Source organism: Melanerpes formicivorus, unplaced genomic scaffold (genome assembly GCF_026170545.1).
Source record: "Melanerpes formicivorus ecotype bairdi unplaced genomic scaffold, bMelFor1.0.p_v2 SCAF_5, whole genome shotgun sequence".
NCBI classification, from domain to species: Eukaryota; Metazoa; Chordata; class Aves; order Piciformes; family Picidae; genus Melanerpes; species Melanerpes formicivorus.
The window spans coordinates 21,220,515-21,243,260 of NW_027142357.1; the positions used below are offsets into that span (position 1 = coordinate 21,220,515).

Below are 22,746 nucleotides of genomic sequence, written 5' to 3' on the forward strand. Positions count from 1 at the left end.
GTGCAATTAGATTAGACTGGAGAGAGATATTTGCCTTTATTCTGTATTTAAGATAATTCTGAAATTTAAATAGGATGATTGTCTGATCCACCTGATTAATCATTTATCAGTATACAACAGCATGAAGACTCTCTCAGTCAAGACTGTTTTGTTTGTTTCTTTTTTCCTTTTTCTTCAGTTTCGATTTTCTTCATCTATGGAAATTTTAATGATGCTTGTTGGTAGTTTCTGTGCTATTATTCATGGAGCAGCCCAGCCAGGTGTGTTACTTGTGTTTGGTGCAATGGCAGACACATTTATTGTATATGACATTGAAATGCAAGAGCTTAAAGACCCAGGCAAGATATGTGTAAATAACACCATAGTGTGGATTAATGGCACTATTCATCAGGATGAGAAGAATGCCACAATAAGTTGTGGGTAAGTAGTAAACCTGTTTGGTTTTTTTCCCCTTTGTTGTAATGGCTTGTCAGAGAATGTATTGCTAGTGAAGCTCCAGTTAAGTCTTTAAACCTTACATTTTCTGTCCATGAGGCAGAAAAGGGGGATGATTTTTCTTAAACAGCCCTGGGATAGAGATGTTACCTAAAGGGAGAGAAGATCAGCTTGGTCTTGGTCTTTCAGCTGCAGATGTCAGCAAGGACATTATTTGATCATGTCTGTTCTGATAACCTATCTGCCACACATCTGAGTTCAGTAATCTGTTTTCTCTGATGTCACCATAGATAATAATGACTTCTGGTCATCCTGGTTAGACCTTAGGTATTTGTAAGTGCCTGCTGACTTCTGAGCAAGTTAGCTAAACTTTACTCATTGAAGAGAAATGAGCACTTCCAGGATGCAATTTGTCTTAGCTCATGTGAAGTATCTAAGGGAGGTCAGATAGCTGCCCTATAAGAGTGCCTGTTTCTTTCCATTAACTATAATAAATGGAGTATAGATGAGTCATTCAGATACAGATATCTGTCAAAGCCAAATCTGAACCTATAACCTTTGCCGAGGCTCATTTTTCAGTGCATCATTCCAAGAGTTTTCTAATCCCTGAGTGACATTTAATTAGGTATTTAATTAGAATTAAAATTTACTTGTCTAAAGGTCTCTGAAACAGAGTTTCACATTCCTAGACATAGGTGACTGGGGCCAAGATACTTGCTCCAGGCTGTCTGAACCATCCTTCCAAGATGGGACTGGAAGATAGAGTACAGGTTTTGCTACAGACCTTTTATATGTCTGAAGCAGCAACTACACATTGGGCAGGATACATTCAGAGAATCACAGAATAATAGAATGGTTTGAGTTGGAAATTATCTTAAAGATTATTTAGTTCCACCTCCTCTATGACAGGCAGGGACAGCTTCCACTAGACTGGGTTGTTCAAAGCCCCATCCAGCCCAGCCTTGAACATTTGCAGGGATAGGGCATCTGTAACTTTTCTGGGCAACCTCATATTGAAGATTTTCATCTTTTTATTTAACTCAAGTCAGTCCTTTTCCAGTTTGTATCCATCACCCCTTGTTCTATCACTATATGCTTTTGTAAAAAGTCCCTCTCCAGCTATCCTGTAGGCCCCCTTTAAGTACTGGAAAGTTGCTAAAAGGTCTTCCTGGAGCCTTCTCTTCTTCAGGCTGAACAACCTCAACTCTCTCAACCTTCATAGGAGAGGTGCTCCAGCCCTGTGATGGTCTTTATGGCCCTCTTCTGGACTCACTCCAACAAATCTATGTCCTTCTTAAATTGAGTCCCCATAGTACTTCAAGTAGGGTCTCACCAGAGCAGAGGGAAAGAATCACTTCCCTTGACCTTCTAAATATTTATGGTTGTTTTGTTTGTTTGGTTTGTTGTTTTCCTTTTTTTTCCAGGCTGCTAGACATTGAAGGAGAAATGACCAGGTTTGCAGCTTATTATGGAGCAATTGGCTGTGCCGTACTTGTGTTAGGATACCTCCAAGTCAGTATTTTGTTCCCTATTTTAATTCCAAAGTTTAAATCACTAAATAATTAAGTTCATAATGATTATGTTCCTTTTAGCATCTTAGCTACCCATTTGAGCAGAATAGATGCTTTCAGTTCTTGTTCTATTGGCTGAAATATGTTAACTGTGGCGATCTAAAACCTCCTTGGATTTGTGCAGGCATATCATTGTACAGGGATAGGTTTTACCCAGTGAGGTGAATGCATGCTGCTCCCTTCACACCACAAGAAATACCTGCTGCTCAAGTGTGGTTTCTGTGGGATCTACATGCCCTCCCAAAATAACAGCTGAAGGGCATGCAGATTCCCAGTAGGTATCTCAACTGTGTTGAGCCCTGTGTTTCTGCTATAGAGATACTGCAGTGTAATACTAGGACAAAACTAGTATTGGAGAAGAATCGCACCATGTATGTTGTACAGTAATGAGGCCATCCTTATGACTAAATGAGCTGCAAGCTTGGACAACTCCTGGGTAATCTGCTAAAGGGCCCACTGCTTTTGAAGCTTTTTATAATTGCAAAAATCACTTGAAATTCTCCTTCCTGAAAACTATGCCAGTGTTTTGCTGAGGTGCGTTGGCTGCCATCCCTATATTACTTACAGCTGTAAGTGGCAAAATTTTTGTTCATGTGACATTCACGCAACAGAAAAAAGTAATTTGACTTCCATCTCCTGTCAGCCTGCCAGAACTGAGACAAATGTTTGATCCAGAGGCTTAACAAAGTTGATTTAAAAATCAAAGCCAACATGCAACTATTGTATCTTTGTAGCTAGAATGTATTGTACCTGAATAGCAATTTTATCAATAGCCAAATTCCTCTATCCCATTTGTTGGGAGTAGAAAGACTTTCTACTGCAATTTATCAGCTGCATTATGCTCTTCCAGATCTGCTTCTGGGTTATGGCTGCAGCTCGTCAGATACAGAAAATCAGGAAAGCTTATTTCAGAAAAGTAATGCAAATGGATATAGGTTGGTTTGACTGCACATCTGTAGGGGAACTCAACACCCGGATTTCTGAGTAAGTAATCTAGAAAAACACATATGCTACAGAGAACATTTTGCACTTCCTTCTAAACACAACAGAGTGCCAATAACTAGGCATCTGACAAAGACTTCCTTCCTAATGTAAAATAGTTACATTTCTGGGAGCAGGAACCAGGATGATCCCCTACTCTATCTTCAAAATTATTGCCACACCCATTAAATCACAATTATTTCCCTTTGTGACTTGTCTATCCGTACATGTGTTGGGGGGGAGGGAGGGTTGGTACAGTTTTGGGGTAGGATTTTTTTTGCCAGTTCTATCCTGTCCCTCTCCTGTGTCCAGTCCTTTCAGAGTGATCTTTGATTTGTCTGCCAACACAAATCCTCTCCCTGAGGCTGGAGATGTGGGTTTGAAACCTTTCTCACTTCCCAGTTTACCCTTCTTGGCTTTTAAAAGAGAAGAGTGATCCTTAATTTTCTGCTAAAGAAGGTACAAGCACCTACCATTAGAAGGGGACCCAAGGTAGATGGAGATAGATTTTTATCCTGGATAAACCTTTGGCTGTGAGAACAGCAGGGTTTAAAGCTCGCAGTTCCTGTTTACAGCTGAAGCAGCTGCACAATGAATATGCTGGCTCTAGATGGCTCCCTCTTAGTTGTTCCTGCAGACCATTTGCAAAAGATTTTTCTGCAGTTGAAGGGGATAGTATTTGTCTTTACTTACCAACCAAGAAACAAACAAAAAAAACCCAACAAAACATTCTCCAGAAGAAATACTGAAATGTTCTCCAACACTTAAATTTTTCAGTAGAGGACTGTGTCACTTGATGCATCAATGAGCTAATAACTTTGCACTTTAAATCTCAATACCACTTGCTCCTTTTTATTCCAGGAGATCACATGTCTTCTAATCTCAGGTGTGAGGCAGTAGCCAAGAGTGGCTTTAAGATATTTTTTCTGTTGACAATGCATCAAAATAAAGAACAAATGAAATCTGCAGCTGCCTAGGGGCTGAATAGTGTTAACTGTTGCATCACTGTCCCCCACATGATAGAACTGTCATGTTTTCCCACTGACTCCAGTGACAAAGTAGTCTTCTAAAATTCACGCATAAAAGCCTGCTGTGACTGTAAAGACACCAGATTTTCTCTCTATAGCCCAGGGTCTTTGGAAGGGGTGAGGGTGGAAAGAATTGGGATGAGGAAGGTCTATTTGCAGATAGACCCAAATGTGGCCAGTGCCAGCAACACAAACAAAAGATATGCTCACCCATCTTCTGTTGGATGTTACTGTTTTGGTTTGCTTTTCCCTTTCCTTTTTTTTTTTTTTTTCTTTCCTCCAGTGATATTAACAAAATTAACGAAGCTATTGCTGACCAAGTAGCAATCTTTATCCAGCGCTTAACCACCTTTGTGTGTGGATTCCTACTAGGATTTATCAGTGGCTGGAAACTGACCTTGGTTATTATTGCAGTTAGCCCTCTGCTTGGGGTTGGAGCAGCTGTCTATGGCTTGGTAAGTGAATTGTAAGAGGTTTGTATTGAGGTATGATGATGACCTTTTAGTGGGTCTGATGGATTGGTATTGTGGTTGCTGAGATGAGAACCTGGCCTACACCTTCTCTCTATTACTACATGCCTAGTTTAGATGGTTACTAGACTCAAGGCTTGATTTCTTTATGTAGATTAGGGGCTTTTAGAGATTATTAGTGTTTAGAGCTGAATAATTGTTGAAAGCCCCTGCTCAAACTTATGTGTTCTTGCTCCTGGCAGCTGCTGTGTCCTGTACCAGTTGTTTCCATTTTGCTCCTCCATCTGCTCCCTACAAACTCCTTGTCACTGTGCAGAGAAAGGACGATTATGAGGGAAACTGCAGCATTCTCTGCCCTCTCATCTTCTGTCTCATATTTGACAGAGCTGGGCAGTTCCTTCTACTGTGCTGCCCTCTTTTATACTCTCCTCTTTGGCTGAGTTCAGCCCTTTGGCTGCCTCACTTCCTCCATGTCAGGAGCAGTTTACTATCACTTTGCTCTCAAACCTCTAATGTAAATGACTAATTTCTTGTTTTTCTGCCATCCTTTAGCACCTTGTGCTGGCTGCAAGTAGATGACATATATACTGACTCAGTGTAAAGTGGAAGAGTGGAATCCTGGCAAGGAATGAAATAAACTCCAAAACGCCTCCTTCCTTCACTTGCAACTTCTTTCTGAGCTCATTTGCCTTTTTACTTGCAATTTTCACCTCCTCATTCTTACTTCCTCTGTCTCTTCTCTTTCCATTCACATACTCATGGTTTAATGTTCCCTCATCAGCATTTCCAGCCCAACTCTATGGTTTATATCATAATGAAAACAGACCCAAGGTCAATCTAGCCTGATTTCCTGTCTCCAAATGTGGCTAACTGGGGCAGGGTATTTGAAGAGAGAAAACAAATAAGAACACTTGAGAATTTCTAGTGATGTGTCATTCCCAAGCCAATGTGGTATCTTTATGTAGAGATGTACATGACTACATTTTCTTTTTTGTTTATTTGTTTGTTGTTTGGGTTTTTTTTGTTGTGGTTTTGTTGGTTTTGTTTTTTTTTTTTTTTAGCCTAAATAAGCTTCTGGCATCCAATGTGCTCTGGGCTGCTGTCTAGAGATCTCTTTGCTGACGGCTCAACTAATAAAGTACAATGGTGGGCAACATCTGTTTCCAGCCTCCCCAGTCAGTACCATTACATCTTATTCCTGAAGCTGGACTCTGCCAGAGTAGCTAAAGGGCTGTTCTTGCTGATAAACTCCCCCATCCTCCCACCATGCACTAACCTTCAGCCTGCAGTCTGTTTAAGTCCAGTTAGCAGCAGATAGAGAGGGAGGGAGAGAAAACAAAAGTTGTCAGTTGCTCTTTCCAGATACCCGGAGTGGAACTGTTGGCCAAGGGGCTCTCTGTTCTGCAGAACATATGCTACAGAGGTATATGCCCTCATACTAGAAGACAGAAGTCTTTGAGAGAGTGATATGCCTAGCAAAGGCCTGCTTGGAGCAGAGATGACCTCATGCAAACCAGACAGCACAATGTGACAGCACTTCTTACGCTTTTGTAGGCTGTGGCAAAACTAACAGGCCAAGAATTAAAGGCTTATGCAAAAGCTGGAGCTGTGGCTGATGAAGTGCTCTCATCCATCAGAACAGTGGCTGCTTTTGGTGGGGAGAAGAAAGAAGTTGAAAGGTTTGTTTGGACAAATTGCAATGTCTCTCATTTCTTTTTCCTTTAGTAATGTAATGCTCTAATGCATGTCAGAGTCATGGCATCTTGTCTCTAAATTCCACCAAAATGGCCGTTTGTTAGCTTTGAGAATTATGTGCATGTATGTTGCAGTAACTTACATTTCAAATAACATTACATATGTGAAACCAGTTTCATAATTCTGTGAAATAAAACATCAGCAATGTTATCTTCAGGTCATTCCCAATTGCAAGAAAACACTGCCAAATTTCCCCCTAAGCATTGTCTGCTGTGTCACTTTTGCAGCACATCGGAAAACTTGGGGTGTTTTCAACATGAGTAAGAGAACTGGTTCCAGCGAGATATAATGATTCAAGTCTGTCTCTGGAGGCATTCAAACCCCACCTGGACAGTGTTCCAGGGTGATTTAATCTAAGTGATTCTGCTCTAGGGGGATTAAACTAGATGGTCTTCAGAGGTCCCTTCCACTCCCTACCATTCCATGATTATGTGATTCGATGATGTTAAGCTGCACATTTATCTTAAACTAATTTAAAACACAACATGGCTGCAGGATGTGCTCTGAAGCATTTGCCAAATTCTTTAATCCAGTCACTCTGCTGATATCCTGGATCCCATGGTGAAGTGTCTGCAGTGAACGTGTTTTTCTTGTTTATTACATTAGAACATATAAGGATTTAATAATTTAGGAACATTTCTGATTTCAGCAATGGTCTTTCACCTCAGAGTGAGAGGTATGAACCTTATGTGGACCCTCTGGTAACTGTAGTTAAGTCAGTAACCAGTCACCGAGGATGCCTCATTTTGTTGGTCTTTGTTCATCTCGAACATTCTATGCAATTCATTTCATCCCCTTTTATTTTAATGTCTTTCTACAGATATGATAAGAATCTGGTGTTTGCTCAGCACTGGGGAATTCGAAAAGGAATGATAATGGGATTATTTGCAGGCTACATGTGGCTTATAATTTTTCTGTGTTATGCATTAGCCTTTTGGTATGGCTCTAAACTTGTCCTTGAAGACCAAGAGTACTCAGCTGGCACTCTTCTGCAGGTACCCATTTTAGCTTGATGAAACTTTTATGGGCTGTTTCTTAAAACATCAATTATGGAACATATGTTTGTAGTGTTTTGGTATCTGGTGGATCTAAGCTGTAATAAAAATATGACATCATATTATCTTTATTTTTCCACTTCTTCAGGTTTTCTTTGGTGTTCTAGTAGGAGCTTTAAATCTTGGACAGGCATCTCCTTGTCTAGAAGCCTTTGCCACTGGCCGTGGGGCTGCAGCAAACATTTTTGAGACAATCGATAAAGTAAGTAATGCATTTCTAAGATGTGTCACTTTGTAGTGGAAAAATAATTAAATAAGGCTCAAGCATTAGTAGTTTAATATACTGTGTAAATGAGGAAAAATGAGTGTAATTAAAGAAAAATCAGCTGTGCAGTGGAAAGGTCTAGTGACATGCCCATGGGCTCAGAGAGGGTGATGAACAGGTATTTCAACTGGCCTGTTTCTGAATAATGAAGTTTTACTTCTTGCTCTCATTTCTCTTTATGTAAAATTATTGATCAGTGTACAGGCAGGCAGTAATAGTCACCTTAAAGCCAAGCTCTCACCCTCCAGCTAGCATCAAAAGATGTGGCTCTGTTTGCATTAGTGGCAAAGGTAGCCTTTGCCACCTGTCCCAGAGCAACACTGAGTTAAAATGGAACACATCAGCAAAGGCACTGCAGTCATAAATGTTAATCACAATATTATCTAGACAGATAGATATTTGACATAAGATTGTATGACAAAGCCTGAGAACCATTGGCATTTTTTAGTAAGGATTCTTTTCTCTATCTGTATACATTTAGTGGTTGGCAAAATATTGCTCTTTTCTTAGTCATTGACTTTTTTTGGTCATCGAAAAGCTTTATTGTGCTAAACACATTATTTACACATATATAAACACATTTATTGTGTAAACACATTAAAATGTGGCTTGTCTTTTACAGAGTATATGAGGGTGCATAGAGAAGGCTAGAGAGGCTGTGGTAATGCTTACGGCCTTTTTAGTAACCCTTCAATGTTCTATAATGATGATAACATGCCTTATAAATGTACTTCAGAAGCTAAAGCTCTAAGATAAACTGAAGAAGAGATTAATAAGGAAAGTATTTTTTAGAAAAATATTTCAAAAGCACAAAGAGTTGTAACAGTAAGAATTAATCACAAAATTCAAGATAAGGCTGATGCAGATAAACTTAGGGTGAAAAAACAAAGTAAAGTGAGAATTCATTTGTTTAGAGAAACGGTGACAAAATTAGATCCATCTGCTTGCTGTTTCTATAGATCTGTAATTATATAGTAGAAGCACAGCTTTGCCCTGATACAGATTTTTTTCAGGCACTAAACTTACATCCATGCTGAGTTTCCCATTTGCACTATCAGTGAAACATTTCTCAGTATCTGAATATAAGGATGATACACTTCTAAAGAGGAACCAATCTTTTAGTTGTTCCTAACATGTTAGAACATGCAGATCCAAATTACATATTCAAATTTCCTTCTATCTGTTAGGCTACATAAGAAAAAAAGCAGTACATTTCAATCACCAGAGATTGGTGTTGCTGTAGTTTTCATTAATTCTCTGTATTCCATGGCTCAATAATAAAAATCTATCCTTAGAAAATTTGATTTCTTTGGGATCCCTCAAATTTCTCTTAGTTCTCTGCTCATGTCTAGGAGTCCACAATGCCCAAGGCCTGGCAAAAGTGTGTGAGACCCAAAGCATTTAATGTGAAAACTTCAAATCAGGATTCCAGCTTTTAGGACTGAGTGTGCAAAGATGGACATTTAAATGTGAAGTGTTGAAGCATGTAGATTTTCAGCAGTGACTGGGTGTTCATTGCTCTAGGAGATTGTTTCCATAACCAAAGTAGTACCATTTTATTTCTAAAAAGCTGGATAAATCACCTCAGTCAAAATGCCTCACTCAAGCCTAAAAGGAGAAGAGAGTACATGCATCTTACCCACACTACCCACCAGTGACAGCCCTCATCACTTTGGCCTTCATGTTCACATCACTTGCTTGCTACCCCTGAGACAGAGACTGCTGCTGGCTCACTGCAGCAAATTTTTAACACAATAAATTCTATCCTAGAAACCCACAATTGACTGTATGTCAGAAGATGGATACAAGCTGGATAAAGTACGAGGTGACATTGAATTTCATAACGTATCATTCCATTATCCCTCCAGACCAGATGTAAAGGTAATTACTGATCACGCATCCTATGAATAGTTACTGTAAACAGTTAAAATATATCAGTTTTGCCAGCAATTCCTAGATTTTAAGCAGTTTGTTTTCCAGAAGCACTGACCTTCTGTTTAGAAGTAGACTAAAGAATTCTTCTATGAAAGGATTCTTACCATTCTGCTTATTTTACCATTCTGATAAATCCATTGTCATACATACATCTTGCTGCTGAACATTGACTCATAGCCATTTCAGACAAATTCACCTGCATGCAGCTTCTCCTACAGTCAGTTATACACTTGTGTCAACATGTGCTGGTACAGGACAAAAGGTAATAAGCTGAGTGGTGCTAGGAGATTTTATAAAACCCTTTCATTGCCATGGGGATGTGTCATGTGACACATTAAAATGCTAGGAGAAGGTACAGGAGCACTGACTGTATGCCTCATTATTTCGCTGACACTGTGTTTGAACTGACAAATTGTCCTTGGAAAATCATAGTAATGGAGAAGAAAATGAGTGCTATTGCATATATGAAGTATGATTTTTCTACAAAATTTCACTGTTAGATCCTTGATATTTATACTGTAACAGGCATGCATACTACATATACAGTGCTCTTTAAAGGGGATTTATTGCCAGGTTCTCCAATGATACTGACTTGGCTAGTTCCCAATGATGCAAAATGATCAAAATCTACTTTCCTGTCATGGCAAGTAGTGCTCTGCATTTATAAACTCTTCAAATATGTAAAAATAGTTTTTGGGTTTTTTCCTTCTCTTTCTGTATTGTATTTTTCTGAATGTTGTAAAGTGGCGTTGAATCGCCATTTTAAGATACAGAATATACCCACTTAGCTGAATGACTGTGAGAGAATTAGAGTGGATAGATTTCCTTTTTTATTTCTCTCTCCAGATTTTGGATAACCTTAATGTGGTTATTAAAGCAGGGGAGACAACAGCTTTTGTTGGAGCTAGTGGAGCTGGCAAAAGTACAGCAATACAGCTCATTCAGCGTTTCTATGACCCCACTGATGGCATGGTGAGTGTACCAACCTAGATTGTTTCTCCCTAGCCTTAGGGTCTTGAAAGAATAACATGGTTTCTTCTTGTCCTGGTTTGAGGCCAGGCAGATCCTTTCTTGCCCCTGAGAGGGGCAAAAGAATGACACTCACACGAATGGATTGCAGAAGTGATGGAAAGTTTAAATGGAAAAGCAATTGGTGCTTTACAGAAACTACAAACATAGTGACAAAAGAAACCCAAAGCATACAGAGTCCCCTACAGCACACCCAAAAGCCTCCCAACACTTCTCTTCTCCCCACCTGAGGGTATACCCAAAACCCTCAGGGCTCGCTCTTCCTCCTCCTGCCACTGCTAGGCTAGTCTCAGGCTGGCCAAGGTCTGAGTCTGTCCCTCCCCCTTCTCCTCTTGGCATTAGGCTTAGCCAGGCCTAAGATGCCTAGAGATACTCCCCCACCATTACCTGATAGGGAGCATCTCCCAGGAGAGCAGAGAGGAAAGAAAGGAAGGGAAGAACTTTGCAGCTGGACTTACAGGGCTCAGGATATTATGGGTATGAAATATGCTATTTCCTGTGTCCACCTACTGGGTTGGACACTCAGGACTCTGGAGGTGTAACTTGTGTGGCAGCAACAGTAGGCACCCAGCCTAAACTGTCACACTTCTACAAGATGGGAAGAAAGATTTCTAACTTTTATTTTTGCTTTTATTTCTGAAATGAATGAACTATGCTTTTGTGCATTTCAGGGGAATGTTGGACAGTCTTATGAAAATTAAAATGCAGTGCTAAATCTGAGTAAAAACTAGACCTGTAGATATGATCATTCAGAAGTGACAAAACATTTTCTATTCTGGAAGACACAGTATTGAGCATTTAATCATTATCCCTTAATATTCCTTCAGTATATGCAATTACCATTTAGTAATGGATTGGCTAAGAGTATGAATTATGTCTATTAACAGTTTCATTTCCTTTATGTCTTCCCAGCTGGCACAAATCACATACGTGGGGTTCTGCGTTTGAATTTATAACAAATGAAGAACCAATTTATTGTAAATATAAATTTTTGATGATTATGTTCCAGCTGGTATTATTTCTGAGGCCAAGCAAAAAGAAGTGTTAAGGAACTAAACTGAAGAGCACAACTTGTAGGCCCAAGAACTAGCATATGCTACTGCCACTGCACTGCATTACACATGAAAGCTGTTTCGTACACTGGTTATGGAAACATTGCATCATGGGCCCTTCTTTTGCGTTGTGTCTGTCTTGTTTCTGAATTGGAACAGATAATGTCTCTGACCTTCTTTTTTTTTTTTTTTGGGGGGGGGTGTCCATGTTTTATGTGGCTTCCGTAGATTACCCTGGATGGCCATGACATTCGTTCCCTTAACATCCAGTGGTTACGGTCACAGATTGGTATTGTTGAACAAGAGCCAGTGCTGTTTGCCACCACAATTGCGGAGAACATTCGCTATGGTCGGGATGAGGCTACCATGGATGACATAATCAAAGCAGCCAAACAGGCCAATGCTTATAATTTCATTATGGACTTGCCGCAGGTATGCTGTGCCTTGTAAAATATTTGGCAGAATTGCATGGAAAAACAGAGAAACCTTTTGTCCCTCCCCCCATGCAGCCACTTGTGCTCAGGCAGAAGAGCAGAAGATTAATGTAGATATAACTAATGTCAGATTGTACTTTTTATCCTCCCATCTATGCATTTCCAGGCTTTCAGGAAACTATTCACAGAAAGACTATGTAAGGGTCCCTGGAAATGGTGAATATAATTATCCTGGCTCACAAGATGCTAGGCTTTACCTCTTTATTTAATTCTTTACCCGAACCTGATGCCGCCAGAGTATGATGGCCATGAATCACAGACACAGTGTTCATTAGTCACAGGACATCATCAGACAAGCCCAGCTCTGTGCAGTTTGCTGATGAGTCATCTGATGGAGAGTGGGCAGGTGTTTCCTCTCCATTTCAGCTTTTGCTGATATAGTAGTATTGAGTCAAACCAGAACATTTCACTTTTTTTCCTCAGTATATACTTTTTGGCTTGGGGTTGGAACCCCAGCTCAGGCAAAATTGTGTTGTTCATCATGAAGGAAGTTATTTCATCAGCTGTCCTTTAAATATGGTACACTAGCAATGTTTTTGTTTTTCAAAGACAACAATATTTTAAGTCTACTCCCAGGACAAATCTGAGAGATTTTACCAAAGTCTTCATCAAAAGCTTAACAAACTTTTTTATTACCTGCTTTGGGGTTTTGTTTCTTTTTTTCTTCCCATAGCAATTTGACACTCATGTTGGAGAGGGTGGAGGCCAGTTGAGTGGAGGTCAAAAACAGAGGATAGCTATTGCTCGAGCTCTTGTGCGGAATCCGAAAATCCTGCTGCTGGATATGGCTACTTCAGCACTTGACAATGAAAGCGAAGCTACTGTCCAAGAAGCACTACACAAGGTTTGCTATAGCATACCATAAATTAGATTTAAAAGGGCAGAAAGTATTTTTAATGCACTCTACAGAGGGTGCTGCTGAATTGCAACAAAGCAGTGAGAAGCTTTTTTTAATATGCACAAGTAGAACTCTAGTATTATTTTTCTTATATTGGGACACTAACAGAAATCTGTAGCTCCCTTTGCTCAGAAACGGATGCTCAAAGTCAGCTGAAACCACTAGAAAGACTGCTGTTGATCTGACTAAGCTATAGCATTGGTTCCAAGCATTTCTGTTTCTGTCTTGGAAACCGGGCTGTTGTTGTTCCCTGTCAGGCTCACCTTGGCCGCACAGCAATCTCGATAGCTCACCGCCTTTCAGCCATCAAAGCTGCTGATGTCATCATTGGGTTTGAGCATGGAAGGGCTGTGGAGAGGGGAACTCACGAGGAACTCTTGAAGAGGAAAGGGGTTTATTTCATGTTGGTGACTTTGCAAAGCAAAGGAGACACACCACTTAACACGGAAGTGACGGAAAGTAAGCATCTTGTTTTCTTTTATACAGTGATGTAAAATTTCATAGGTTCATTGCTTGGGTTTTTTCTTCTGCCTTTATAGCTGAATTTTAGCATTCATAAAGGGTATATCCTGATAGTCCTGGCCTAAGTGTTTTTACTGCATATTCACTGACCTTCCTAGCATACATCTGCAATACCTAACCTGCATCCTAACATGCAATACCCCACATTTTATAGATCTGACAGTCCAGTCCTGCTGCAAGCAAATTATGGAGCATGCTGAAACCACCCTATTTGTTTTACTAGAGGCAGATTTGAATCAAAGCTTCTGGAACTGGAGGTCTAACAGAATGATCTGTTTTATCTTTGTGAAGCATCATGCCTTGGATATGATTATCTTAGGAGTGCTAAAAATAGGGTAACAGCCTTTATCAATCACATCCTAAGTGAGATAGTCCTTGGGTTCATATTCCGTTAACGTCTTTGTGTCAAACACAAATATAAAACTTGTGGTAGGTGGAGTAGCAAGGTTGTATTACACTTCTTGTTTTCTACAAAGTATGCCAGTTATGACTTGGAGACACTGCACTTTTTTGCAGAGTCACAGTGGACTTATTTTAGCACAAACTGAAGACTCCTATGTACTGTATTTTACAGCAGCAGAAAACAATGTGGCTGAGCCAAATCTTGAGAAAGTGCAGTCGTTCAGCAGAGGAAGTTACCGGGCCAGTTTGCGGTGAGTCTGAAAAATGATTGTAAATCTCAGTAGGCTCCCAGAGCTCTGTAATTCATCTCACAACTCCAAAATCCCACCCATGCTAATGAATCACTTCTCTGCATGTTGCATAAGAGGGGGTGCAATGGTTGCAAACATTTTACTAAGACAGTTCACTTGGAAAGAAATAGCTTGGGTAATACATTGCTGATTGAAGGCCCATGCATAAATAGCAAGACACTTATTTTTATAACCCTTTCTGTCCATAACACCTTCTCTTCAATTCTGGTGTACTGTTAATGTTTCAATTTTAATATTACTACCATAAAGCTGTATTACCTAATGCACTTGCAGCCCAGCCACTTGAAAAATTACTTGCTATGCAATTACTTGAGAAATAAATGGAATGTACACAATACTTTAATTATGGCTTCTACTTGATGAAAGTTAAAACATTTCACCAGCCAGACTGTCTTGTAGCTAGCCACTTACTGTTTCTTTAGGCAAGTCCAAGTCAGACACACACCTCCTACATTACAGCATTATATTTTATTTGGGATAGAGGTAGATTGTTTCAGCATCCTGTTTTGCTGAACTGAATTACTTGGTGGTGATAATGGTGACCTGATTTGGTGTCTCAACAACTTTTGTCTTCTTTACAGAGCTTCACTGCGGCAGCGCTCCAGATCTCAGCTCTCTCACGTGGTCCCTGACCATCCATTATCCATTACAAGAGATCATGCGGAGTCTATGTATCTTATGTCTTCTTATGGAGAGGAAGATGGAGAAGCAAAAAAGGTCTGGTCCTATAGTTTGTTCTTAAATTTTCAACCCAAAAGGTTAGATCTCTTGATAATGATAACCCATAGATTGGTGCCTCTGTTACAGGAGCTGTTGGCAGATACACCTTCCTGGATTGATCCTTTTCTCTTTGTAAACTAAACCACAGCTTCAGTCCTCATGCTCTGTGTAAACCCTAGTCTGCATATTGATGGCTGTTATGCTCGTTGGACCACATAAAATTTCTCGCAGAGTATGTCCTGTTGGCAAATTGATATATGTTGTAGATTAAGTTGCAAAAGATACAGTCATAAAGGCTAAATTAACTGAAAAAAACCAAAATGCTCCTCAGTGAAATGTCTTAGGCACTCAGTGATATAAACAACACTGCTGGTTGTTCAGAGAGACCCTCACTGCAACCTAACCAGGAGTTTTGGGTTTTTTTTTACTGCCAGTGTCCTTGTGCAATCAACTGGCATAGAAAATAAAACCAGCATGCCTTAAAATCATGCAGCAATGTACACAATGGGTTTATAAAGTGCTTGTGAAGCTCCCTGTATCAAATTTCTTTGCTACAGTTGTTCAGTGCAGAGAGCAGCAGTTAGAAGTCACTGTTCTTGCTATTGCTAAGCCAATTCTGTGGATAGACAACTCGAGTGCTGTCACTGGCACTAGCTCAGAAGGAAGTGAAAATACAGGATGCTTCCACCCCTTCATCCTTGCACATTTCCAGCAGATACATCTTTATAGTGTCTGTCTGGGTATTTCCATACATACGAACTTAGGGAGATGTGCAGGGCTCAGCACACTAAGTGTTACAAAAAATCTGCACAAGTCAAACTGCAGAGTGAGTTATAATTTGATGAGGAATATTCTGCTCTTAATGGGAATAATTATGAGAAGTCAACATATAGTTTGAGGATGTTTCATGGAAGGGAGGCATAATTAGCATGCATAAAGCCTGAATCCAGCTATCAGTCTGGGATCTCTCTTGTTTTTATTATATACCATCCCTGTTCATTTGATGCAGAGTCTGATCAATGTGTTCACAATACTTAAAAATATTTAAGAAGATTCCATGAGTGACACAAAAAGCTGCTTGTGAGGAAGAAGTTTAAGCACTGGGTATTGTATTGCATCACAGCTCATATGAAGGCAGCAAAAATGGAACACCCTGAGTTTCGGTGGCAGAAAATATCAAACTGGTCATAATTAACCTCTTAAATTGGAATCAGTAGAGCTGTACAAGGCATGAGCTTTTTCCTCTTCTCCAGGGGTAGTAGAGGTAGTCATTCATGTAACCCTCTCATGACTCCCTAGCCCTGCAAAAGAGCTCCAGACGGAAGTTAGGACCCTTTGTTGCACCTTCGTGTACAAAGGTAGAGTAGCTGTTTGGGCCCTCTATTGCTATTTAACAGACTAGGTTAACTATTTTCCCTCACTGTCAAAGGTAGAACATCACTGGGGAATACATATGTTTCATAAATCCAACCTGGTTTGGTTTTTTTCAGGAACCTGTTGTTGTGGAGGAAGATGTCAAGCCTGTATCATTTATCAGAATTTTGAAATACAATGCCTCTGAATGGCCATACATGGTGGTTGGATCTCTGGCAGCAGCTGTGAATGGAGCAGTCAGTCCACTCTATGCTTTGTTATTCAGTCAGATTCTTGGGGTATGTTATACTAACATTTTAAGGTTTATTTTAGTTCTGAAGCAGAGGGGAGTAAATGTATGATCCAGATCTTGACATGTTTTGGGCAAATCTTTAGATCTAGTCAAGTAAATGGGGTTGGCTTTCTTGTCTATAATCAATTATTCAGTAGAGATATTTATATCATTGTCATCACACTACCATTTGAAGGGGTAGGCTCATCAACATTTGTCATGTGTTCATTATGTCTCTTGTTCACCTTTCAGGAACTTGAGGAAGTGGGTTTCTATACTTGCATACAGTTTATTTTAGATGAGACAAGATGTACAGACACAGTGAAGAGAGAGACATGCAGTGATCCTTCCCTGCACAATTGCATGCCTTTCATAAAATATTGGATCAGATCCAAAAACCACTTCACTGTTCTGTTCATATACTTTGGGCAACTATTTGCTGTCTGCTCCCTGCAGAATGCCCCGAGACAGGTAGATAATTATAACAGAGCTCATAGCTACCAACAAAAGGTAGACTTGCATCAACAAGTTTGAAAGATGTGCAGGAAATAGGAATATGCTTTAAACCTTGACAGTCACTAAAGGATGCATTACCATCAGAATCCACAGCCTCACTCAAAACTCAGAATTCAGCCATGACTTTTTCCTCCAATAACTTGGTGTAGTAGGAGGATGCTTCCTTTTTTGTAATACAGCTTTTCAGGGGAACATTTGCCATGTTATTGAAAACTAGAGGGCTGCCTGCAGAAATTCAGTACTGCTCTGTCTAGAGAAGTGTCAACAATTAGGGTGATAAAGAAAACCCTTCTGTTAATGCTGTTTTTTATTGTGTAAAGTAATGACACTTGCACCAGGAAGAAAATGGGAATGCCTCTATTGTTTTGTGGGTTTGGTATCTGCCTGAGATAAAACTTGTGTTGTGATCCCCAGTTACTGGTTTATATCATGATTGTACATATGTGTGTAAAGAAATATGACCTGAGAGACAGCCACTCCTCTGAAAACTGGAGGTCCAAAACATTTCAGGCAGGAAAGAGTGAGTAAGTGAATGAATGAACACCCCATCATCTGAGCTACTGATCACAAAAGGGCTGAGAAAAGGCTTGCAATCTGTCAGAAGAAAGATTGACCTGTTGTTGTTCAGGGCTTTTCTGGTTGTTTTTGGAGTGGAGTGGGGTGGGTGGGGTGGGTTGGGGGCAGGTGTTGGCTTAGATATTTCTCTTTGAGAATCTACTCAGGACTTTAAATCACATTTACTTGCAGCCTGATATTTGCTAGCTAATATCCAGGAAGAGGCAGAGCAAATGATGTTCTAATCCCTATTGATCCACTACGAGCCTCCTGACCAATGGGTTTGGTCTTTTAGCCATAGTTATGCCAGCTTACCTCCAAACACTTTTTGAGTGTCTAGACCTCATGCCAAGGACTGTGGCTTTCACTAGACAGCAGGTGAGACACTGCTTTGTGCATTCTGCAATGATTCTAACCTTTGATTCCTTTTGAGAGAAGTTTTCTAGACACTGACAGGTTTGGGGCTGCTTTCATCCTGCAAGATGCTAAATGTCTTCATTGCCAAGGATGAATTTCTTCTCTTGAAGCTCTCAGTCCATCAAAAGAGAGAGGCTGAAGGACAAAAAGCAAGCCATAGCAAACATCAGAAAAGTCCAGCATCTGTTTCATTATTCATAATTTTAAAGCATTTTTGCCTGGTGCCAAGACAGTCAGGCAGAGGGAATACACATCTGCTTTCCAAGCTGTGTGAATATCTGCAATGATATTGTGACAGACATGTGGGCTTGTACTCTGAGACCCACATGCTGGAGAACTGAGGGGGGAAATCCCCAGAGGTAAAAAGTGGAAGGATAAATTTAGCAAAGTCTGCCTTGAAGGTTCATGGGAATTAATCCTGAGAAGTGAATTATGACCCATGGCTCCAGATAAATGATAGTCTACGCTAAAAGTACTGAAACTTATAAAATCTGAACAGCAACAACTCTTTCCTTTTATAGATTCACTGCTATTGCCCATACTACATGTTACTATAATCACTGTTATTGTTCTGAAATCAAGAACATAGCTGCAGAACAGTTCAATTTTACAGGACATTTGCAAGAGGGAAAGAAAATCATCTGCACTACAGAGATCTCATATCAACAAATGTTATTCACAGAATCACACAATCAACCAGGTTGGAAGAGACCTCCAAGATCATCAAGTCCAACCTATCACCCAACCCTGACTAATCAACTAGACCATAGCACTGAGTGCCTCATCCAGGCTTTTCTTAAACACTGCCAGGGGCACGAACCCCACCACCTCCCTGAACAGCCCATTCCAATGGGCAATCACTCTGTGAAGAACTTCTTTCTAAGATGAATCCTAAACTTCCCCCTGCAAAGCTTGAGACTCTGTCCTATTGTTCTGTTGCTGGTTGCCAACCCCCATCTGGCTACAACTACCCTTCAGGTAGCTGTAGACAGCAATAAGGTCTCCCCTGAGGCTTCTCTTCTCCAGGCTAAACAACCCCAGCTCCCTCAGCTGCTTCTCACAGGGCTTGTGCTCCAGACCCCTCATCAGCTTCGTTGCCCTTCACTGGACATGTTCAAGCAACTCAACATCTTTCTTGAATTGAGAGGCCCAGAACTGGACACAGTACATTTCTTTCTGTAGGACTATTAAGTGCTACTGCTGTCAATGTCAGGAGAGTGAAAGCACATATTTCAGACCATTGCTTTTCTTGACCTGGAATGATTCCTAGAATTTAGAGCTATCAGTAGGAATCCCAGATTGGCCAATAATCCCCAAGTCCTTCTCCACAGGGCTGCTCTCAATCACATCATCTCCCAGCCTGTATTGATACTGAGGAATGCCCCTACTCGGATGCAGGACTTTGCACTTGGCCTTGTTTGAAACTCAAGCCCATGTTCAGATCCCTCTGGATGAAATGCCATCCCTCTGGCATGTCAATTGCACCACTCAACTTGGTGTTATCTGCAAACTTGCTGAGGGTGTACTTGATTCCACTATGTTGTTGATGAAGATACTAAACAGCACTGTTCCCAGTATAGACCCCTGAGGGACAGACACCGTTTGTCACCAGTTTCCATAGAAATGGTAGGCACTGGAAGGCACCACTGGAGATCATCTAGTCAGACCCTCACTGCTAACACAGGTTCACCTAGCTCAGATGTGTCCAGGCAGGTTTTAAAATTCTCCTGAGAAGGAACTCCACAACCTCTCTGGGCAGCCTGTTCCAGCTGAAGTGAAATTCTCATTTCTTTTTCTCAAATTCATGCTCTAATTCCTCTCTTACTTTGATGTACAGCACACTTTGAACCATAAATAACTTGGACTGACCTTTTAAGACTAGTACTTAAGTTTATTTATGTGGAATTTTTAAATGTACAGCTGTAGTGAAACCTCCTTCTCTTTCTACTGTTAAATAGCTACCTAGAAGAATTTCAGCTGGTTTTGTTATAAATAAATGCCAAATGCAGAAGTGAATTTTAATTACACCTTGCAAATGAGAGATTAAGACATTAGTGAATTTATAGTAATCTTTACTTGTGAAATTCAATTAGAATTAATTTTGGGTTAGTGGAGGAGTAAAAACATGAGCTGTGGCTTATACCTGCAAATAGCAGAAGTAGTTTTAACAACTTCAGGCAGGTTAACTGATCAACATACCAGCTGTTCTGACTGGAAGGAATTGCCAAAGGATGGCTGCTTAGATATGGACCACTCCAGCAGCAGCAGCCAGTAAACCTGGCAAGTGCTGAAAAAGACAGATACTAAGAACATGAGATCAAAGGAAAAGACAGTGGAGACTGCAGCAGAATGGGGTGAAGGCACTCTAATGCTTTTCCTCAAGTACACAGCAGTAAGCAAATAGCTTGTATCCCCAATCCTTCAGTAAGACAATAGATTTGTCTTGAATCCTGCCTATAGCAATGACAGCGTTTGTCAGTTTACAGACTTCATTTTGTAGGGCCCAATAAAGCTGCAACTGGCATAGATTAGATGGGAAGTAAGGGAGCTGCTGTGCTATTGCTTTTATGTGCTGCTTGTTTCATTACTTCTTTTTCACTGCATCTTGTTTAGAGTGGGGGGATGGCTAATTATACCAAGGGACAGTATGTGCAGACACTGACTGTAATACACTCGTTTTAACAGGAGTAGAAAGCATTATGTTGTACCCAGGCTCATTTTAGGACAAATAAGGATTTGGCCTTTGTATGGAGTGAGGGAGAGCTCTGTGTTCTGCCTTTGGTTCTAGGGTGGGCTTCTGCACTTGGCAACAGGGAGTCATAAACAGACTTCATGCAGAGCAAAACTGTCATTTCTAACATGAAGCCACCCCTTTTCTTTCCTTTTTTTTCCCTCCAAAGACCTTTTCCATTCTTGATGAAGAGAAACAAAGTAACCAAATCAATGGTGTCTGCCTGCTCTTTGTCATTGTTGGAATTCTTTCGTTCTTCACACAGTTTCTACAGGTAATAGTCCAATATGGGTAAGTTTTGTTTCTGATCCCTTACTCTGTGGGTACGTCTTTCTATACAATATTTGTATTTATGTTTCTGCACCCCAGGGATACACCTTTGCCAAGTCTGGTGAACTGCTTACAAGGAGGTTAAGGAAGCTGGGTTTCAAGGCCATGCTAGGGCAAGACATTGGTTGGTTCGATGACCGGAAGAACAGCCCTGGTGCTTTGACTACAAGACTTGCAACAGATGCCTCACAAGTCCAAGGGGTAAGACCTGCACCTTATTAATTGCTTTACTGTAAGCACTGATTGAAGGCCTGTTTTGGCACATTGTCACAGAAATTAGCTAGCGTTAGCTAGGTCATTGTAGATCAGTTCTTATCAGTCAGTTAAAATATTTGTTTATCACAGGCTGTCAACATTGAACTATTACCACCATATTTACCTAAAAGTAGAAATAGGCTCACAATTTACTGCCTGTATTACCAATACAAGAACATAAAAATGAATAAACCACCAACCATCAATGATACCGGAATGAGCACCCAATGGGAAAGTTTACATTTCTGTTTTCTGGAGATGAATTACTTTTTGTCATAATGCTGAAGTGTTTCTTTCAAAGCCAGGTCAAACTAGTATTTTAGTGATATTTGTCACTAATCATACTTTCATACTTTCAGCATAGCATTGTGCTTTATGTGAGAGTTTTGATTTAAGCTGACAGTCCACTTGATACAACAGTTTACAGTACTGGCTGGTGCTCAGCTGGGGAATCATGCAGCCAGCTTCAGTGTGACATTGTCTAGGGAAGTGAACCACTAACTCCATGATTGTGTTCATTAGCAGGTGAGAGTTAAGTCATGCTGACCTGTAAATGTTACCAGCCTGAACTGATGCTGTGGTAGTGAGTCAGGTGCAATTTTACTTGACTCCAAGCAATTTTCTACAAAGAAAGAAGGAAACACATTGATTTCTTTGTTACAAAAATTGTCCAGAAGATAGTAGGCTAGAAACCAGCCGCAAACAAATTTCTTCAGCCCTTGCAGGCACTTACATGGCATATTTCAAATGAAAGAAACAAACTTGGAAAACACTGACTGAACCATTTCATAGCTTCAATAATTAGATTATCTTTCTCACAATCATTAGAAACTATTTTCTGTGTTCTCAAGGGAAAGTTTTGTAGGTGAAATGGATATTGGACATTTGCAGTCCTTCTCTTGCTACAACTGATTTGAAACAGTATATCCAAACTGGCTAAAATTCCAGAGTCAGCAGATGTTGGTGCCTTATGGTACTTTAATATCATTTAGAGTTTTCTAAAATTTTTAAGATCTCTGTTTCCTTTCTTTGAAGGCAACTGGATCGCAGATAGGAATGATTGTCAACTCCTTTACCAACATTGGTGTCGCCATGATCATTGCTTTCTACTTCAGCTGGAAACTGAGTTTAGTTATATTGTGTTTCCTGCCATTTTTGGCCTTATCTGGTGCTGTGCAGGCTAAAATGCTGACAGGATTTGCCTCTAAGGACAAGAAGGCACTGGAAGCTACTGGACAGGTAAGATTACTTTTTTAAAAAAAATATATATTTACAGTCATAAGTAGTTGAAAAACTACTGACTTCTGAAAAGCTATTTGGCCTAGTTGGTAGACACTGATACCTCAGTAGTCTGTTTCATTTTTGCCAGGTTTT

At 40.2% G+C, this 22,746-nt stretch overlaps 2 protein-coding genes across 12 annotated transcripts in view; one reads left to right on the forward strand and one right to left on the reverse strand.

Annotated features, from left to right (window-relative positions):
* ABCB11 (ATP binding cassette subfamily B member 11) overlaps positions 1-22,746 on the forward strand; it is a 57,268-nt gene that overhangs the window by 22,882 nt on the left and 11,640 nt on the right. For 7 of the 9 annotated variants that reach the window (XM_068138668.1, XM_068138669.1, XM_068138673.1 and 4 more), the window contains 18 exons: positions 179-420; positions 1,860-1,947; positions 2,857-2,990; positions 4,299-4,470; positions 6,040-6,164; positions 7,061-7,235; positions 7,384-7,497; positions 9,331-9,441; positions 10,342-10,467; positions 11,805-12,008; positions 12,744-12,914; positions 13,226-13,427; positions 14,065-14,143; positions 14,785-14,920; positions 16,414-16,575; positions 20,957-21,061; positions 21,157-21,318; positions 22,408-22,611. In XM_068138668.1, the coding sequence (XP_067994769.1) occupies positions 179-420; positions 1,860-1,947; positions 2,857-2,990; positions 4,299-4,470; positions 6,040-6,164; positions 7,061-7,235; positions 7,384-7,497; positions 9,331-9,441; positions 10,342-10,467; positions 11,805-12,008; positions 12,744-12,914; positions 13,226-13,427; positions 14,065-14,143; positions 14,785-14,920; positions 16,414-16,575; positions 20,957-21,061; positions 21,157-21,318; positions 22,408-22,611 (2,712 nt within the window). Of the gene's footprint in view, positions 1-178; positions 421-1,859; positions 1,948-2,856; positions 2,991-4,298; positions 4,471-6,039; positions 6,165-7,060; positions 7,236-7,383; positions 7,498-9,330; positions 9,442-10,341; positions 10,468-11,804; positions 12,009-12,743; positions 12,915-13,225; positions 13,428-14,006; positions 14,144-14,784; positions 14,921-16,413; positions 16,576-17,831; positions 18,018-20,956; positions 21,062-21,156; positions 21,319-22,407; positions 22,612-22,746 lie in introns of those variants that run through there. The other 2 variants (XR_010987383.1, XM_068138675.1) reach the window with 2 other exon arrangements.
* The window catches only part of G6PC2 (glucose-6-phosphatase catalytic subunit 2), a 32,883-nt gene continuing 25,051 nt past the window's right edge, over positions 14,915-22,746 (reverse strand). The window contains exons 6-7 of one of the 3 annotated variants that reach the window (XR_010987384.1): positions 18,056-18,191; positions 14,915-15,162 (exon numbers count right to left, since the gene is read on the reverse strand). Coding sequence is in view for 1 of the 3 variants with exons in the window: in XM_068138686.1 (XP_067994787.1) it covers positions 20,296-20,343 (48 nt within the window). In the remaining 2 variants the exon portion in view is untranslated. Of the gene's footprint in view, positions 15,163-17,954; positions 18,192-19,880; positions 20,344-22,746 lie in introns of those variants that run through there. The other 2 variants (XR_010987385.1, XM_068138686.1) reach the window with 2 other exon arrangements.